This window comes from Salmo salar, chromosome ssa12, assembly GCF_905237065.1.
Source record: "Salmo salar chromosome ssa12, Ssal_v3.1, whole genome shotgun sequence".
In the NCBI taxonomy this organism is placed as follows: domain Eukaryota; kingdom Metazoa; phylum Chordata; class Actinopteri; order Salmoniformes; family Salmonidae; genus Salmo; species Salmo salar.
Window position 1 is genome coordinate 58,413,823 of NC_059453.1, and position 20,764 is coordinate 58,434,586.

General features: G+C 43.4%; 1 protein-coding gene across 20 annotated transcripts in view; it reads right to left on the reverse strand.

Moving 5' to 3' along the window:
* LOC106565371 (CUGBP Elav-like family member 4) overlaps positions 1–20,764 on the reverse strand; it is a 103,763-nt gene that overhangs the window by 21,993 nt on the left and 61,006 nt on the right. For 15 of the 20 annotated variants that reach the window (XM_014132399.2, XM_045691568.1, XM_014132405.2 and 12 more), the window contains exons 3-4: positions 2,845–2,893; positions 335–463 (exon numbers count right to left, since the gene is read on the reverse strand). In XM_014132399.2, coding sequence (XP_013987874.1) covers positions 335–463; positions 2,845–2,893 — 178 coding nt within the window. The remainder of the gene's footprint in view (positions 1–334; positions 464–2,844; positions 2,894–20,764) is intronic. The other 5 variants (XM_045691569.1, XM_014132406.2, XM_045691567.1 and 2 more) reach the window with 1 other exon arrangement.

A 20,764-nucleotide genomic window follows, 5' to 3' on the forward strand; every position in this document is an offset into this window, starting at 1 on the left:
TGAGGGAGGGGAATCTGATCCTAGATCTGTACCTAGGGGAAACTTCACCTCGGATCCTGATGAAGAGTATGGTGAGGCTTCCTAAAAGGTCACTGTTAGCCAGGCATAGGCTAAATGCCAATTAAGATAAAATCCCGGAAATGAAAGCACGCTAAAGTGTGATGATAGAATACATTGCATCTGGCTATTGTTAAGTCAAGGTGACAATGATTTAATTGCTTCAATCCCAACTCAAACAAATACAAATAAATAAAGACATGTTTGAAATGTCCTTAATGCTATGGTGTGATGATGAACATTACATAGCTGTGGTGGTGGAACCACTAACACTGACCTTTGCTGTTTCCATCAGGACCTCTAAGGATGGTGCACTCTTCAATGCTGCCAAACGACTCAAAGAGACGTCGCACATCATCTTCAGACTGCTGCTTGTTGAGCATTCCCACAAATAGTTTTCTGTCTTCTGAAACAAAGAGGAACTGGTCATGAACAGGTATGTGTGCGCACACGTGTGTGTGCACTTGTGACGAGTGTGTGTGTGTGTGTGTCTGTGAATGTTTTCAAGTGTATCGAGTTTTCAGTGTGCAAGGCTGAGAGCGTGTGTGTTTGTTTAGGGTCTGCTCCATCCTCTGCCTTTGCCTGACAGGCTGTCCTTGCAGAGTCAACAAGACTAATCTCGGCTCTGGCCTTGCACAGGGGGGGATGTTTACAAGTGTAGCCCGGAGATCAGGGATGGAGGACACACACATTGACTGCCAAAGTCTTCACAGTTCCCATGGGATGGCACCAGTAATCGTTACATCTCTCAGAGGGAAACAATGCTTAACACAACACACTATCATATTCATTTTGAGATGAAATCAATAGGAACCAATAAATCTTTGACTCTTTAGGGCGGGGATGTTTGAAGTGATGCAATGTTTGCCGACCAAGTCTATAGGACCATAAAGAGGTTTTTGACTAGAAGAATGTCCATCGAACCAACTCTATGGTGAGGCCGTTCTGGGGAGAGTTTCACTGTTTCCCTGACACAGATTAACCCTACTCCTGGATTAAAAACTATGCTCATTTAAATCATGTTTTAGTCCAGGGCTAGATTTAGGGGGATTTCACACCAAATTGGTTTGGAGCGGTTTTTCCCAACTTTGGCACGTTTTCCCCTTTAGTTCGGTTAGTTTGGACTGGTGTGAACACTCTAAACAACGCACTGTGGTTCACTCAAAAAGGGTGGTCTCAGTCTGATTCCATTTGTATGGTGGTGCGGTTCGCTGCAGATGAGAATGCAGTCCAGACCAAACACAGGAAAATAACAACAGATATTATTGGTTGTTTGACTATGAACATTTCATCCACACAGTACCATAACTTGATATCTTTGAAACGTTGTAAATCGCACCGCATTTATGAGCGCATCCGATGCAGATTAGGGGAGACGGGCTATACCAGGGATACAGGCCACTGAAAATAGCCCATTTAAGGTGCAGTTAGAGCGGCGCTGTTTCCTCCTGCATGTTGGTGGAAGACCAAAAAGAAAGTAATATGAAGTTTGTGACAGACATTTTTATTTTTGATAATCATAGATGGATTTAACGTGAACATTTTTCTCCAATAAACAAATGACTTGCATTAACATGTGGTTTTGTTTAGGCATTTTAGTTCGTTTGACATTTGGCAATGTGAAACCGACCGGACCAACTGAAAAAAAAATACAATGTAACAAATAATCAAACTCTGATTTGAACTATAGCTCAGAACTATGTGTGAAAACGCCCTTAATCTGTGTCCAGAAAACTAGTCACAATACCTCCATTTCAAATAAGCTAAAAGGCCTGAATGTGTTTTCAGAATCAGTCCTTGGTTCGAGGGGAAGAATGAAAACCAGCAGTGGTGCGAGGCCCGGATTTGAGGAAGAGGGACTTAGAGAAAGGGGATGGAGTGGATGGATAGAAAGGGGATGGAGGGGATGGATAGAGAAAGAGAAAAATAAGGTAGAGAAGAGAGAGGGAGAGATGTGGGAAACGGGGGATTGAGAGAGGTAGAGGAAGAGAGAGGGTGAGGGAGAAAAGTATGAATCCTTCTCTAGCCCTCCCACCAGTTGTTTCTCTCTTCACTCCACAGCTCCATCAATCACAGTTAGAGAGGACCGGAATAAACAGGGAGGAAGTCATGCAATCCCTCAGTAACTCTCTCTACCTCTCTCTCTCTTCTTCTCTCCTTCCTCTCTCCCTCTCTTTCTGTCCTTCTTCCCCTCAAATGCTCTCTACTTTTTCTCTCTCTTTCTTTCTTTCTTTCTTTCTTTCCTTCTCCCTCTCCTGCCTCCTCCCCCATTCTCCACCTTTATCTCTCTCACGCGATATGATTTTTTCTCATTGCATGCTCTACTTCTTTTCCTCCCCTCTCTCTCTCTCTCTCTAGCTGATGCTATTCAAAACTCGCTTATGCTTAATTCGCAACTAAATTGGTGTTGGACGGAGAACGTTTATTTTAAGAGAGTTGAGCAATACAGAGAGAGAGTGTGACCAATGTTTATGTAACACATTACAAATGTTTGAGAACCCTGTGGGGGCTGGCTGGGATTCTGTCAGTTCCCGTCGAGGTAGGGCCATTAAGAGTGACATGTTGGGAGTGGGACTGTGTGTGTGTGTGTGTGTGTGTGTGTGTGTGTGTGTGTGTGTGTGTGTGTGTGTGTGTGTGTGTGTGTGTGTGTGTGTGTGTGTGTGTGTGTGTGTGTGTGTGTGTGTGTGTGTGTGTGTGCGCGTGTGCGTGCGTGCGTGTATGGAAAGAGAGGGGTAATGGTGACACTGATGTGGGACGGCAGCCAAGTTTAAAGAAGTGGAGCACTACCTCCTCGACTCTCGCTGTCCGCAGGCTTCACCTGGATAGGCCTGTTCATCTGGAGAGAGAGAGAGAAGAGAGAGAGAGAAGAGAGAGAGAAGAGAGATAGAGAAAGATGTTAGGATTGCTTACTCAACATCAAGTAGTTACACACCATTTACTAAATGTTGATGACAGCTTTGGCAAATAAGTAACACGTCTTGTAAATGTGTTTTGTATAATGTAATTGCGTAGGTTGCGAGAGAAGGACTTGAGATTAGATAGTACAGGTGCAGGAATTTAGAGACGGAGATGAAAAAGGATGGCGAGAAAAGGGAGAGGATGCATTCTTACATATTTGGTAGTGTGATGTTCTTGTGCACGCTCTGTTTAAGTGCATTGCAGTTCACTAGCCCCTATATACTGTAGATACATCATTTTGAATTGGTCTGGCTATGTCCGTCTGTCCATATATCTGTCCGTCTATCTGTTTAACTGCTCTAGACACCCAGTTTTTCTATAAGGCCTTGTCACCCTGCATGTGAGCCCTCTTTAGCTCTCTCTGGCCAGCCCAGACACTCCTTCCATTCCCCCCTCTTTCCTTTACACTACTCCTTCCATTCCTGCTTTACACTCATCCTTTACATTCCTGCTTTACACTCATCCTTTACACCCCTCCTTCCATTCTTCCACTGCCTTTCTGTCAATCCTGGCTGCTTTCCCAATGCTCTCCGTCTCAGTAATACACGCCGCAAAACACTCGCTGCCAATCAATGTTTTAATATGCCAATCGCCACGCTGCCAGGAGGGAAGGGAGACGGGGGTGTGCAGGAACGACGTTCCACAGAGGGGAAAGAGAGAGAGCGAAGGGTGTACGTGTGTGGATGCGTGCATGTTTGTGAACGTGTTTGTGTCTGTGTGTGTGTGTGTGTGTGTTGTCGGGTAGTGTACGAAAGGGTGTATGCGTCACGGTTCTTAAATTCTCCCAATTTGTTGCAATTACAATGCACAGACTAACCAAAACAAAAACACTGTTGAGTGATACACCGTAATGAATTAAATTCATGGTTAGTGGACTGGCCAACACTCTGGATTAGATGGAGCTCAATAAAGCCATGTTTGGCTCTAACGTTAACGACCTGTAAACACAGTAAACAACTAGAGGTTGACAATATTAGGGGAACAATTTAGTATATTACTGTATTTTTTACCATCTCTTCCTCAGTGTAAAAAGTCCAGGCCTGCTAAATCTCTCCATGCACAATAACAGTCCTTTGTTTAAGACCCAGTCACCCTTTCCCCTTCTCTCTCTCCTTTCCTCCCTCTTTCATCGCCTTGCTAATGTTTTTAATGTACTTTGATGCATTATTTATATCACCCTGGCTGTTGATATTGAAAGAGAGAGAGAGGGAAAGCGAGAAGGAGGTGCGGAGAGAACGATAGAGGGAAAGAGTGGTGGAGAGACCGAAAGACAGTGAGAGAGAGAGAGAAAAGGGAGATAAAGAGGGCTAGAAAGAGTGAGGATAAAAAAACGTGGGACTGAAAGAAGACAGCTGGATGGAAGCATTGAGCAACATTAAACATCATTTAGAACAGCCTACAACTATCTAGCCCACATTCTCCATTATGCACTTCCCTCAGAGAGAAAATACCATCTCCAGCTCAATTTCACAAAAAGGATCACCATTAAACGCACACACACACTCACATGCATGCACACACACAGGCACACACACACCCTTTGCACATCCACCCACGGTGTCTTAGTGAGAAACAGGCGTTGTGCGGTTTGCATGTGAGTTGAGAATTCTCTGCTTCATTCACACTTGCAAACGCACACACACGTGCACACACACACACACACACACACACACACACACACACACACACACACACACACACACACACACACACACACACACACACACACACACACACACACACACACACACACACACACACACACACATCAAAAACACCTTTCTGGAAGCATGCTTCTTCACTTACTAGCAAAGGCACTCACACACACAGAGCTCAGCTCATTGTTGCTCCAGTGATGACAGTCCAATCCTGCAGCAGCAGCTCTTTTTGTGTGGAGAACATAATATACAGTCACCTCCAAAATGATTGGCACCCTTGATAAAGATTAGCAAAAAAAGACTGTATAAAATAAAGAATACAGATACTGAGCCATATTGTATGCAATTTAAAAAAAATCTATTATTTTATACAAATACAATTACTCAAAGAAAGAGATGTTGTTTAAAAGTCCAATGCAGCTGTTTTTATCTCAATATCAAATATTTCCTGGATAGCAATTAAGTACCTTACTGTGATTGTTTTCAATTAAAATGGTCAAAAATAAACAAAAATAGCTCCTTAGCAAAGAGCAATTTCTCAAGTGAATTTTTGCTAGGACTGTGTGGGAGTGGTCTGAGTTAGTTTACCGCTGTTCCAGTGGTTTTAAACGTCTTAATTATTACCCTAATAGTGGTAAGTGGAATATATTATAATTATTATTTTATTGTTTTACCCATTGTTGGATTTATGAAGGTCAACAACCATTCATCTCTTTTTATTTGTGAGTTCTTTGCCTTTCCTCACGGTGATGTTTTTTAATTGCGTGTTACCTCATTTTTATATCTCAGTGAAACAGGACACCTTGAAAGGCCACAATACAGTTCCTTAAGCTGAATGAACATAAAAAGTTGCATGTTAATGCAGATTTTATTTTGTTTGATTTTATTTATAAGAATCTTTAGGGGTGCCAATAATTTCGACATCTATCCTTTTGAGATTTTTTTTATTACTCTTTCTTTGAGTAATTGTATTAATGTAACAATGTCATTTTCAGTATATGTATTATTTATTTAATAAGATTAGTATTTTTTGCTCATCTTTATTAAGGGTGCCAATAATTTGGGCAAACCGCACGCACGCACGCACGCATGCACACACACAAAGCAGGTAGCCTAGCGCTTAGAGCATTGGGCTAGTACCCGAAAGGTCATGGTTAGAATAGCTAAGCTTACAATGTTAAAATCTGTCAATTTATTTGTATTTTTTTATTTAACCTTTATTTAACCAGGCAGGCCAGTTGAGAACAAGTTCTCATTTACAACTGCGACCTGGCCAAGCAAAGCAGTGCGACACAAACAACACAAAGTTACACATGGAATAAACAAACGTACAGTTAATAACACAATAGAAAGCCTATAGCCAGTGTGTGCAAATGAAGTAAGATTAGGGAGGTAAGGCAATAAATTGGCCATCGTCGCGAAATAATTACAATTTAGGAATTAAACACTGGAGTAATAGATGTGCAGAAGATTAATGTGCAAGTAGAGATACTGGGGTGCAAAGGAGAACAAAAAAACAAAAAAAACAATATGGGGATGAGGTAGTTGGGTGTGCTATTTACAGATTGGCTGTGTACAGGTACAGTGATTGGTAAGCTGCTCTGACAGCTGATGCTTAAAGTTAGTGAGGGAGATATGAGTCTCCAGCTTCAGTGATTTTTGCAATTCGTTCCAGTCATTGGCAGCAGAGAACTGGAAGGAAAGGCGGCCAACTGAGGAGTTGGCTTTGGGGGTGAGCAGTGAAATATACCTGCTGGAGTGCATGCTACAGGTGGGTGCTCCTATGGTGACCAGTGAGCTGAGATAAGGCGGGGCTTTACCAAGCAAAGACTTATAGATGACCTGGAGCCAGTGGGTTTGGCGACGAGTATGAAGCGAGGCCCAGCCAACGAGAGCATACAGGTCGCAGTGGTGGGTAGTATATGGGGCTTTGGTGACAAAAAGGATGGCACTGTGATAGACTGCATCACATTTTTTGATAGAGTGTTGGAGGCTATTTTGTAAATGACATCGCCGAAGTCAAGGATCGGTAGGATAGTCTGATTTAATTTTGGATTAGAGATGTGTAATGTGAGTGTGGAAGGAGAGTTTACAGTCTAACCAGACACCTAGGTATGAAGAGCATGCATTTAGTTTTACTTGCATATAAGAGCAGTTGGAGGCCACAGAAGGAGAGTTGTATGGCATTGAAGCTCGTCTGAAGGTTTGTTAACTCAGTGTCTAAAGAAGAGCCGGAAGTTTACAGAATGGTGTCGTCTGAATAGAGGTGGATTAGACAATCACCAGCAGCAAGAGCGACATCCTTGATATATACAGAGAAAAGAGTCGGCCCGAGAATTGAACCCTGTTGCACCCCCATAGAGACTGCCAGAGGTCCGGACAACAGGCCCTCCGATTTGACACACTGAACTCTGTCTGAAAAGTAGTTGGTGAACCAGGCGAGGCAGTCATTTTAGAAACCAAGGCTGTTGAGTCTGCTGATAAGAATGCAGTGATTGACAGAGTCGAAAGCCTTGGCCAGGTTGATGAATACGGCTGCACAGTATTGTCTTTTATCGATGGCGGTTATGATATCGTTTAGGACCTTGAGCGTGGCTGAGGTGCACCCATGACCAGCTCGGAAACCAGATTGCATAGCGGAGAAGGTACGGTGGGATTCGAAATGGTTGGTGATCTGTTTGTTTTCTTGGTTTTCGAAGACCTTAGAAAGGCAGGGTAGGATAGATATAGGTCTGTAACAGTTTGGGTCTAGAGTGTCTCCCCCTTTGAAGAGGGGGTTGACCATGGCAGCTTTCCAATCTTTGGGGATCTCAGACGATACGAAAGCGAGGTTGAACAGGCTAATAATAGGGGTTGCAACAATTGCGGCAGATAATTTTAGGAAGAGAGGGTCCAGATTGTCTAGCCCAGCTGATTTGTAGGGGTCCAGATTTTGCAGCTCTTTCAGAACATCAGCTATCTGGATTTGGGTGAAGGAGAAATGGGGGAGGCTTGGGCAAATTGCTGTGTGGGGTGCAGAGCTGTTGACCGGGATAGGTGTAGCTAGGTGGAAAGCATGGCAAGCTGTAGAAAAATGCTTATTGAAATTCTCGATTATCGTAGATTTATTGGTGGTGACAGTGTTTCCTAGCCTCAGTGCAGTGGGCAGCTGGGAGGAGGTGCTCTTATTCTCCATGGACTTTACATTGTCCCAGAACTTTTTAGAGTTTGTGCTACAGGATGAACATTTCTGTTTGAAAAAGCTAGCCTTTGCTTTCCTAGCTGCCTGTGTATATTGGTTCCTAACTTCCCTGAAAGTTGCATATTGCAGGGGCTATTCGATGCTCATGCAGTATGCCACAGGATGTTTTTGTGCTGGTCAAGGGCAGTCAGGTCTGGAGTGAACCAAGGGCTATATCTGTTCTTAGTTAAAAAAAAAATTAATGGGGCATGCTTATTTAAGATGGTGAGGAAAGCACTTTTAAAGAATAACCAGGCATCCTCTACTGACGTAATGAGGTCAATATCCTTCCAGGATACCCGGGCCAGGTCGATTAGAAAGGCCTGTTCGCTGAAGTGTTTTAGGGAGCGTTTGACAGTGATGAGGGGTGGTCGTTTGACCGCGGACCCATTACACATGCAGGCAATGAGGCAGTGATCGCTGAGATCCTGGTTGAAGACAGCAGAGGTGTATTTAGAGGGCAGGGTGGTCAATATTATATCTATGAGGGTGCCCATGTTTACGGATTTGTGGTTGTACCTGGTAGGTTCCATGATAATTTATGTGAGATTGAGGGCATCTAGCTTAGATTGTAGGACGGCCGGGGTGTTAAGCATATCCCAGTTTAGGTCACCTAACAGTGCAAACTCTGAAGATAAATGGGGGGCAATTAATTCACATATGGTGTCCAGGGCACAGCTGGGGGCTGAGGGGGGTCTATAACAAGCGGCAACAGTGAGAGACTTATCTCTGGAAAGGTGAATTTTTAAAAGTAGAAGCTCGAACTGTTTAGGCACAGACCTGGATTGCATGACAGAACTCTGCAGGCTGTCTCTGCAGTAGATTGCAACTCCACCCCCTTTGGCAGTTCTATCTTGGCGGAAAATGTTGTAGTTGGGGATGGAAATGTCAGAATTTTTGGTGGCCTTCCTAAGCCAGGATTCAAGAATGGCTAGGACATCGGGGTTGGCGGAGTGTGCTAAAGCAGTGAAAAAAACAAACTTAGGGAGGAGGCTTCTGATGTTAACATGCATGAAACCAAGGCTTTTACGGTTACAGAAGTCAACAAATGATAGTGCCTGGGGAATAGTAGGGGAACTGGGGGCTACAGGGCCTGGGTTAACCTCTACATCACCAGAGGAACAGAGGAGGAGTAGGATAAGGGTACGGCTAAAGGCTATAAGAACTGGTCGTCTAGTGCGGTTGGGACAGAGAATAAAAGGAGCAGATTTCTGGGCATGGTAGAATAGATTCAAGGCATAATGTACAGACAAGGGTATGGTAGGATGTGAGTACAGTGGAGGTAAACCTATGCGTTGAGTGTTGATGAGAGAGGTTTAGTCTCTGGAGGCATCAGTTAACCTAGGTGAGATCTCGACATGTGTGTGGGATGGGATGAAAGAGCTAAGGCATTTTAAGTGGGACTGAGGGCTCTACAGTGAAATAAAACAATAAAAACTAGCCAAGACAGCAGTAGACAAGGCATATTGACATTAGAGAGAGGCATAAAGCAATCACAGGTGTTGATCAGGAGAGCTAAGACAACAACGGGTAAATGGCAATGAATGGGCAGAGCGGGTCAGTTAGGTACAAACAGGACCTGAGTTAGAGGCTGGGGCTGACAGGTAAACAAAATGAGTTACCGTGTTATTGAAACAGTCCAGGGGGCATCAGCTGTGTAGCCGAGTGATCATAGGGTTAAAAGAGCAGCAATAGGTGAGTCAGGGTGCTATTCGGTAGCCTTCCCTGTAGCTCAGTTGGTAGAGCATGGTGTTTGCAACACCAGGGTTGTGGGTTCGTTTCCCACGGGGGGGCCAGCACAGAAAAAAAAAATGTACGAAATGTATGCATTCACTACTGTAAGTCGCTCTGGATAAGAGCGTCTGCTAAATGACTAAAATGTAAAAAAATGTAAAAATGCTAGTCCAAATTGGTGAAGTGAAAGGAAAAAAATTACTTGTTTAAATTATTATTTTTTTCAACGGAAAAGTGGTGTGTGCATGTGTATTCACCCCCTTTGCTATGAAGCCCCTAAATAAGATCTGGTGCAACCAATTACCTTCAGAAGTCACATAATTAGTTAAATAAAGTTCACCTGTGTGCAATCTAAGTGTCACATGATCCGTCACAAGATCTCAGCATATGTACACCTGTTCTGAAAGGCCCCAGAGTCTGCAACACCACTAAGCAAGGGCCACCACCAAGCAAGCGGCACCATGAAGACCAAGGAGCTCTCCAAACAGGTCAGGGACAAAGTTGTGGAGAACTACAGATCAGTGTTGGGTTATAAAAAAAATATCAGAAACTTTGAACATCCCACGGAGAATAGAAATGGAAATGGAAAGAATATGGCACCACAAATGGAAAGAATATGGCACCACAACAAGCCTGCCAAGTGAGGGCTGCCCACCAAAACTCACCGAGCAGGCAAGGAGGGCATTAATCAGAGAGGCAACAAAGAGACCAAAGATAACCCTGAAGGAGCTGCAAAGCTCCACAGCGGAGATTGGAGTATCTGTCCATCGGACCACTTTAAGCCGTACACTCCACAGAGTTGGGCTTTACGGAAGATTGGCCGTAAGTTTGCACAGTATTCAGTTTTTTTTTCTTTTTCTTTTCTTAATATTTTGCATCTTCAAAGTGGTAGGCATGTTGTGTAAATCAAATGATACAAACCCCCCCAAAAATCTATTTTAATTCCAGGTTGTACGGCAACAAAATAGGAAAAATGCCAATGGGGGTGAATATTGTATATATAAAACACACACATACACACACTGTCTGCTGCTGCCCTCCATTATGTAATCCAATTACACCACTCTGCCTCATTCACTGCTGCCATAGATTCACTGCTAAATAGAAACGCAGGGGTTAGTCATTTCTACATTGACTTGGATTTTTATGGGAACACACACACACACCTACTTTTTCATCATAGCAGTAAGAAAAAAGTGAATCACATTTATGAGAAAGTCTGACACCGGAGGGGAGGTCATTTCATTATTAAAACGAGAGAGCACTGCTGGAAATTCTTACAGTGAGAAAGAGACTTGCTTACTTTCAGATTCCTTCTTCAGATCATAGCAGTAGTCTTGCTACTGTATTCAATTTACCTGGTGTTTACTTAGCCATTGCATAATGTTATGACATTACTGTTACTAATAGCTTACTTTTGGTTTCTTCTGTATTCATTGAAAGAAGTAGCACTAAGTACCTTCTGATGCTTTAACATAACATCCAATTGTATTGGCCATCAAACAAAACGTGTATTTTTGTTGTATGTTGTTTAATCCCCACGGATACCACACACACTGTGGTGGCAATAGTTAGCAATTTGATTTATCAATTATAAAACTCTACCAGAAAGTATAAATTATTACTGTTGTTTTCTAACTACCATCTGTGATAGGACTGTAAAGTAAATTGTTACCAATTCTTGCTTCCTCTCCCACCCCTCCAGACAGGACCAATCATATTCTTTCACATCTCATAAATACGGGAGAGGAGAGACAAATTCTCCAAGAATGTAATGGCTTGGCCTACTTGTTTGGCTACGGATTGTGTAGCGAGTCAGTCACGGGGGAGGAAGCAAAACAAATACTAAATAAAAAACATCTTGATAAATGATGAATTTGCACAGTCAGTCTGTGCTTCTCTAGTCGTTTCCTTGCAGCCAGCCAACTACTCAAACTCTGATATGGTCGTACACTGCTTCACTAATGAGGAGTCATGCATTTCAGGGTACATGTCTACACACACACAGACACAGACACAAACAAACACAGACACAAACAAACACAGACACACACACACACACACACACACACACACACACACACACACACACACACACACACACACACACACACACACACACTACACACATTTAGCATTCAAGTTTCCCCCTGATCAATTTAAAACCCCTTTCCCCATCACAACAAAACACGACCCATGCTCATTTTCTTTTTCTTCAATTATTTAGAATTCGCAGCCCGCAATCTTTCACTATTCATTTTTTGTTTGTTACTACCCTCTCTCTAGAAAACATTTAATCTTAAAAGGAACTCACAGAAAATGGTACTGGGTGAGTGTCAAGTCACATACAGTTTCAAATGTAAGGCAGAGAGAAAAATAAAAAATAATTTTGGAAAAGCTCAAGCTATCATGTCTTCCCTGGCCACTTTCTCTTTCAAACCTCTTTTCAGATCCTTTCTTTCAACTGTTCCACACCAATCTACCTCCTATCTCTCATCCTGTTAATATGCCTGCTCCCTTTCTCTTCAAGTTGCAGTTTGTTGAAAGTTTAAGCATCTATAGACAATTTACAGGAGACTATTCAAATAAAGTGTGGCTGAACAAAAACATACAGTAGCAGTCAACAGTTTGTACACACCTACTCATTCAAGTGTTTTTCAAAAATGTTTCTGTTTTATACATTGAAGAATAATAGTGAAGATATCAAAACTATGAAATAACACATATGGAATAATGTAGCAACCAAAGTGTTAAATATCTTTTAGATTCTTCAAAGTAGCCACCCTGTGCCTTGATGACAGATTTGCACACTCTTGGCATTCTCTCAACCAGCTTCATGAGAAATGCTTTTCCAACAGTCTTGAAGGAGTTCCCACATATACTGAGCACTTGTTGACTGCTTTTCCGTCATTCTGCGGTCCAACTACCACATGAAGCTAGTTGAGAAAATGCCAAGAGTGTGCAAAGCTGTCATCAAGGCAAAGGGTGGCTACTTTGAAAAATCTCAAATCTCAAATATATTTAGATTTGTTTAACACTTTTTTTGGTTACTACATAATTCCATATGTGTTATTTCATAGTTTTGATGTCTTCACTATTATTGTACAATGTATATAATAAACATTTAAATGAAGAAAAACCCTTGAATGAGTAGATGTGTCCAAACTTTTGACTGGTAATGTTAAATATAAAAAATATATAAATGTGCCTTATTTTAGTCTGTCTGCAAAAAATCCATCAGAGATTGTGACAATGGCAGTTCATTTAGCCTTCAAACACATTTGAAATGCAACCAGCATCATATTACAGCTAGATAATAATAGAATGTGGAGATGTGTCATTTGGATGAGAATAACTCTACAACGCACGCACGCACGCACCCCCCCCCCCCCACCCCTCACACACACACACACACTTTTTTTTGGTAATTGTACTTTTTTGTCAACGATCTACACAAAATACACTGTAATGTCAAAGTGGTATAAAACTATTAACATTTGTCAAAAATTTATGAAAAATAAAACACTAATATATCTTGATTGCATATGTATTCAACCCCCTGAGTCAAAGTATGTTAGAATCAACCTTGGCAGAGATTACAGCTGTGAGTTTTTCTGGGTAAGTCTCTAAGAGCTTTGCATACCTGGTTTGTACAATATTTGCACATTATAATTTTTTTTAATTCTTCACGCTCTGTCAAGTTGGTTGTTGATCATTGCTAGATTTTCAAGCCAATTTACACTACCGTTCAAAAGTTTGGGGTCACTTAGAAATGTCTTTGTTTTTGAAAGAAAAGCAAATTATTTGAAAATTAAAATAATATCAAAAGTGTCAAGTTTGAGAAACAGACGCTTAAAAGTCCTCAACTGGCAGATTCATTAAATAGTACTCGCAAAACACCAGTCTCAACATCAAAAGTGATGAGGCAACTCTGGGATGCTGGCCTTCTAGGCAGAGTTCCTCGTGTCTGTGTTCTTTTGCCCATCTTAATATTTTCTTTTTATTGGCCAGTCTGAGATATGGCTTTTTCTTTGCAACTCTGCCTAGAAGGCCAACATCCCGGAGTCGCCTCTTCACTGTTGATGTTGAGACTGGTGTTTTGCGGGTACTATTTAATGAAGCTGCCAGTTGTGGACTTGTGCGGTGTCTGTTTCTCAAACCAGACACTCTAATGTACTTGTCCTCTTGCTCAGTTGTGCACCGGGGCCTCCCACTCCTCTTTCTATTCTGGTTAGAGACAGTTTGCGCTGTAATGTGAAGGGAGTAGTACACAGCGTTGTACGAGATCTTCCGTTTCTTGGCAATTTCTCACATGGAATAGCCTTCATTTCTCAGAACAAGAATAGACTGACGAGTTTCAGAAGAAAGGTCTTTGTTTCTGGCCGTTTTGAGTTTGTAATCGAACCCACAAATGCTGATGCTCCAGATACTCAACTAGTCTAAAGAAGGCCAGTTTTATTGCTTCTTTAATTAGCACAACAGTTTTCAGCTGTGCTAACATAATTGCAAAAGGGTTTTCTAATGATCAATTAGCAACGTGCCATTGGAACACAGGAGTGATGGTTGTTGATAATGGGCCTCTCTACGTCTATGTAGATATTCCATAAAAACTGCCGTTTCCAGCTACAATAGTCATTTACAACATTAACAATATCTACACTGTATTTCTGATCAATTTGATGTTATTTTAATGGACAAAAAAAGTGCTTTTCTTTCAAAAACAAGGACTTTTCTAAGTGACCCCAAAGTCAAAACTGTAACTAGGAGTCTGGAGGCGAAAGAAATGCACACCTGTTTAGGCGAGGTGCTGGCTAATGGAGTAGAACACTTGAAAAAGAAAAGGAGAGCCACACTCTAGGAGCTCAGATGCAATAATGTAATAACCTAATAACCAATGTTTCGACAGACAAGCTGTCTTCATCAGGGCATAATGACAAACACTGCGGTTCACTAGTTTCTATAGTATCAAAGGACACACACAGGGGTCTGTAATCATGGTCGGGTGTGGTTTGATATCATTGGTTAATTTACAGATATAAATATAACATTAAAAAAAATATGAATGGATAGCATGCGATCATAGATACAATTTGGCTACATAGGCCTACAAACATTTACAATGAGTAGCAAAATCACAATATTTACAAGAATGGCTACAGATCAAAGTCTACATTGAGAGCAAGGGTCTCTAAATTAAAGATCCAGGCAGCCTCTCGTTTTAACAATAAAAACAGATGCTTGCTCCCTTCGGTCTCAATGTAGACCTCTCCTAGGCAATCAGTAATTACTACAGGGAGGTGTGCTATCCATCTCTGCTAGGAAATTAGCTATTATTGTTAGTTCTTCAGTATCGCCTGGTTTCTCAGTGGCAGCTGTAAGCGGTGGTCGTGGAGTGGCGGTTTTGTCGCAAACTAAGACCATTGCTGAAACAAAGACGGTTCTGTCGAGTAGTTCTTTGGGGAAGGAAACAGTGGAGGGCTTTACACCACTCTCTCACTTGAGTATCTTACCTAGTTATTTACACATGATCTACTTTTGCACTTTTGTAGCTTTGTCAACTACAGTATATGTGTGTTTTCTATATCTCTTCGCACCTCTCCCTGTAGGCTTTACAGACGCTCCCCACCCCTTGGCTGCAACCCTTCTAATTTAGTGTACCCTGCACACACAACCCATGTGGAATTCCGGGTCCCTGGCACCATTTGGAACTGCCGAGCCGCAGTCAAGAACACTGAGTTCATCTCAGCCTATGCTACCCTTCAGTCCCTTTACTTTTTGGCCCTGACGTAGACATGGGTCACCCCAGAGAACACTACTACTCCAGCTGCTCTTTCTTCATCTGACTATGTGTTCTCTCATAGTCCGGGAGTATCTGGTCATCACGGTGGTGGCACAGGTCTACTCATTTCTCGCAAATGGAGATTCTCTCTTTTCTCCCTCTCTCACCTGTCCATCTCCTCATTTGAATTCCATGCTGTCACTGTCACTTGTCCACTCAAGCTTAACATTATTGTCAACTATCGCCCACCAGGTGCCCTTAGAGAGTTCCTCAATGGGCTTGACACCTTGACAAACTAATTTCCTGACGATGGCTCACCGCTCTTCATACTGGGCGACTTCAACCTCCCGACGTCTGTCTTCGATTAATTTCTTTCCAACTCTCTCTTTCCCCTCCTTGCCTCTTTTGACCCCACCCTTTCCCAATCCCCTCCAACTCACAAACAGGTAATACCCTTGACCTCATCTTTACTAGAGGCTGCTCGCCTACTAATCTCACTGCAACCCCCCTCTAGGTCTCTGATCACTACATTGTTTCCTTTTCTGTCTCCTTTTCCTCCAACCCTAACCACTCAGCCCCTACCCAGATGGTCATGCGCCGTCGCAATCTTCGCTCTCTCTCTCTCTCTCTCTCTCTCTCTTTCTCTCTCTCTCTCACTACTCTCTCCTCTTCTATCCTAGCATCTCTCCCTTCTGCTAAATCCTTCTCCCTTCTGTCTTCTGATTCTGCCTCTTCGACCCTACTCTCCTGTCTTTTCGCATCCCATGACTCGCCTTGCCCCATTTCTTCCCGGCCGGCTCGGACCTCCTCTCCTGCTCCGTGGCTGAGTGACTCATTGCAAGCTCACAGAAAATGGAGGAATACTAAACTTCTGGAGGACCTATTATTCTTTGACTCCCTCCTCTCTACCTTCTCTTCCTCGGTATCCGCTGCTAAAGCCATTTTCTACCACTCTAAATTTCAAGCTTCAGCCTCTAACCCTAGGAAACTCTTTTTCACCTTCTCCTCCCTCCTTAATCCTCCCTCCTCCCGCTCTGTGGATGACTTTGTCAACCACTTTGTAAAAAAGGATGATGACATCCGCTACCCATTCACTCAGCCTATTGGTTCCACTGGTCTCACTCACACAGAACTATCATACGACCTTGACCTCTTTCTCCCCTCTCTCTTCAGATGACATCCTGCGACTAGTGAGTTCTGGCCGCCGATAACCTGCCCGCTCGACCCCATCCCCTCCTCCCTTCTCCAGACCATCTCTGGAGACCTACTCCCATTCCTTACTTCCCTCATCAACTCATCCCTGACCACTGGCTGTGCCCCCTCAACTTCAAAATGGTCCGAGTTGCTCCCCTCCTCAAGAAACCAACACTCGACTCATCTGACGTCAAAAACTATAGACCTGTATCCATTCTTTATTTTCTTTCCAAAACACTTGAGCGTGCTGTCTCTGATCAACTTTCTTGTTATCTCTCTCAGAACGATTTTCTTGACCCTAACCATTCAGACTTCAAAACGGGTCACTCAACCAAGACTGTTCTTCTCTGTGTCATGGAGGATCTCCGCACTGCCAAAGCTGACTTTCTCTCCTCTGTTCTTATCCTCCTAGATCTATCCGCTGCCTTTGACACCGTAAACCATCAGATCCTCTCCACCCTCTCAGGGCTGGGCGTCTCAGGCTATGTACACTCTTGGATTGCATCCTACCTGGCAGGCTGCTCCTACCAGGTGACGTGGAGAGGATCTGTGTCTGCACCACATACACTCACTACTGGTGTCCCCCAGGGCTCTGTTCTACAGTGCCTTCGGAAGTATTCAGACCCATTGACTTGTTCCACATTTTGTTACATTACAGCCTTTTTCCCCCTCATCAATCTACACACAATACCGCATAATAACAAAGCAAAAACAGGTTTTTAGAAATGTTTGCTAATTTATAAAAAATGTATAAAAAATTAAAAACTGAAATAGTATTCAGACCCTTTACTCAGTACTTTGTTGAAGCAACTTTGGCACCGATTACAGCATCGAGTCTTCTTGGGTATGATGCTACAAGCTTGGCACACTTGTATTTGGGGAGTTTCTCCCATTCTTCTCTGCAGATCCTCTCAAGATCTGTCGGGTTGGGTGGGGAAGCATGGGCTCTGGCTGGGCCACTCAAGGACATTCAGAGACTTGTCCCAAAGCCACTCCTGCATTATCTTGGCTGTGTGCTTAGGGTCATTGTCCTATTGGAAGGTGAACCTTCACCCCCAGTCTAAGGTCCTGAGCGCTCTGGCACAGGTTTTCATCAAGAATCTCTGTACTTTTCTCTGTTCATCTTTCCTTCTATCTTGACTAGTCTCCCATTCCCTGCCGCTGAAAAACATCCCCCACAGAATGATGCTACCACCACCATGCGTCACCATAGGGATGGTGCCAGGTTTCCTCCAGATGTGACGCTTGGCATTCAGGCCAAATAGTTCAATCTTGGTTTCATCAGACCAGAGAATCTTGTTTCTCATGGTCTGAGAGTCTTTAGGTGCCTTTTGGCAAACTCCAAGTGGGCTGTCATCTGCCTTTTACTGAAGAGTGACATCCGTATGGCCAATCGACCATAAAGGCCTGATTGGTGGAGTTCTGCAGAGATGGTTGTCCTTCTGGAAGGTTCTCCCATCTCCAAAGAGGAACTCTAGAGCTCTGTCAGAGTGGCCATCGGGTTCTTGGTCACCTCCTTGGTCACCTCCCTTCTCCCCCGATTGCTCAGTTTGGCCGGATGGCCAGCTCTAGGTAGAGTCTTGGTGGTTCCAAACTTCTTTCATTTAAGAATGATGGAGGCCACTGTGTTCTTGGGAACCTTCAATGCTGCAGAAGTGTTTTTGTACCCTCTCCCAGATCTGTGCCTCGACACAATCCTGTCTCGGACGGCCAGCTCTAGGTAGAGTCTTGGTGGTTCCAAACTTCTTTCATTTAAGAATGATGGAGGCCACTGTGTTCTTGGGAACCTTCAATGCTGCAGAAGTGTTTTTTTACCCTCTCCCAGATCTGTGCCTCGACACAATCCTGTCTCGGACCTCGACGGACAATTCCTTTCGACCTCATGGCTTGGTTTTTGCTCTGACATGCACTGTCAACTGTGGGACCTTATGTAGACAGGTGTGCCTTTCCAAATCATGTCCAATCAATTGAATTTACCACAGGTGGACTCCAATCAAGTTGTACAAACATCTCAAGGATGATCAATGGAAACAGGATGCACCTGAGCTCAACTTCCAGTCTCATAGCAAAGGGTCTGAATACTTATATAAATAAGGTATTGCTGAGGGCAAAAACATATTTAATCAATTTTTTAATAAGGCTGTAATGTAACAAAATGTGGAAAAAGTCAAGGGGTCTGAATACTTTCCGAAGGCACTGTAGGCCCTCTCTTCTTCTCTCTACACACCAAGTTACCTGGCTCTGTCATATACTCACATGGTCTCACCTATCATTGCAATGTGGATGACACTCAACTACTTTTCTCCTTCACCCTTCTGACACCCAGGTGGCGACACGCATCTCTGTGTGCCTGGCAGATATCTCAACTTCGATGTCGGCCCACCACCTCAAGCTCAACCTCGACAAGATGGAACTGCTCTTCCTCCTGGGGAAGGCCTGCCCACTCATAGACCTCTCCATCACGGTTGACAACTCTACAGTGTCACCCTCCCAGAGTGCGTGACCCTGGACAACAACCTGTCGTTCTCTGCAAACATCAAAGCAGTGACCCTCTCCTGCAGGTTCATGCTCTACAACATCTGCAGGTCCTAATCCAGGCACTCCTCTCCCGTCTGGACTACTGCAACTCGCTGTTGGCTGGGCTCTCCGTGTGTGCCATCAAACCCCTGCAACTTATCCAGAACGCAGCAGCCCGCTTGGTTTTCAACCTTCCCAAGTTGTCTCATGTCACACAGCTCCTCAACACACTCCACTGGCTTCCAGTTGAAGCTCGCAGTCACTACAAGACAATGGTGCTTACCTACAGCATAGCAAGAGGAACTGCCCCTCCCTACCTTCAAGTTATACTCAAACCCTACACCCCAACCCGAGCACTCCATTCTGCCACCTCAGGTCTCTTGGTCCTCCCACCCCTATTCTCTGTCCTGGGACCAGAGTCCCTGCCCATCTTCCGAAAACATGTCCCCATTATAAGGTGCACCTGTGTAATGATCATCCTGTTTAATCAGCTTCTTGATATGCGACACCTGTCAGGTGGAAGGATTATCTTGGAAAAGGACAAAATGCTCACAAACAGGGATGTAAACAAATGTGTGCAAAAAAGTTTGTCATCTTTTATTTCAGCTCATGAAACATGGGACCAATATTAACATGTTGTATTTATATTTTTGTTCAAGATAAAAATACGCTTTTTATAAGAAAGGCAGAAGGTGTTGGAGATGGAAGTTGAGCATGAGAGGAGGGAGAGAGAGGAGGAGGAGAGAGCAGAAAGAGAATGACAGTGTTAGAAAGTAAATTGGTGTGAGAAAAGTGTAGATAAGGCCAAAGAGAGGTGTTTATTGAGAAGTGCGTGCGTGCGTGCGTGCGCGTGCATGCGTGTGTGTGTGTGTGTGAGAGAGAGAGAGAGCGAGCAAGAGAGGGTGTTGAGTATTTGCAGGGCCTCTTTCTAAACCCATTGACACAGAATGCATAAGCTTTGCAGTGTCCATTAGATGGCAAGAGAAAGCTATAAATGATCTTTTTTTCTCCCCAGAAGTGGACATAAATCAAACAGTGTGTCATCACTTGATTTGCTTTTACTTATCTAATGAAAAAAAAGCATTCCAATTTGGAACTGGGCAAAGTCTTTCTCCCTCCCTCTCTTTGTCCCCTGACTAGCCATAACTGAGGTAGAGAGAGTGGGAGGAGTGGTCTTTTGGTAATTGCCCCAAGGGTATTTATAAGCTTCATAGACTGAGTTTTGTGTCCTAATCCAAGGCATCCCCTGCATACATGCACAGGTCACCGGTGATACAAGTCAGTATTTGAAGTCCACCCATGTCTGAGGACATCAGGAGATGACTTGGAAACCAGCCACTAGGGGCAACAGTGAGCACTGTTACCTTCATGTAGGTTTCAGTTTCAGTTTTAGTTATTTTACCTTTATTTAACTAGGCAAATCAGTTAAGAACAAATTCTTATTTACAATGGCAGCCTACTGGGTAACAGTGGGTTAACTGCCTTGTTCAGGGGCAGAACAACAGATTTTTACATTGTCAGCTCGGGGATTCGATCCAGCAACCTTTCAGTTACTGGCCCAACGCTCTAACCACTAGGCTACTTGTCGCGTAGCAGGCAGCCTAGTTGTGTGTTGTGGACGGGGATGGGGGATGCACCTAAGCATCT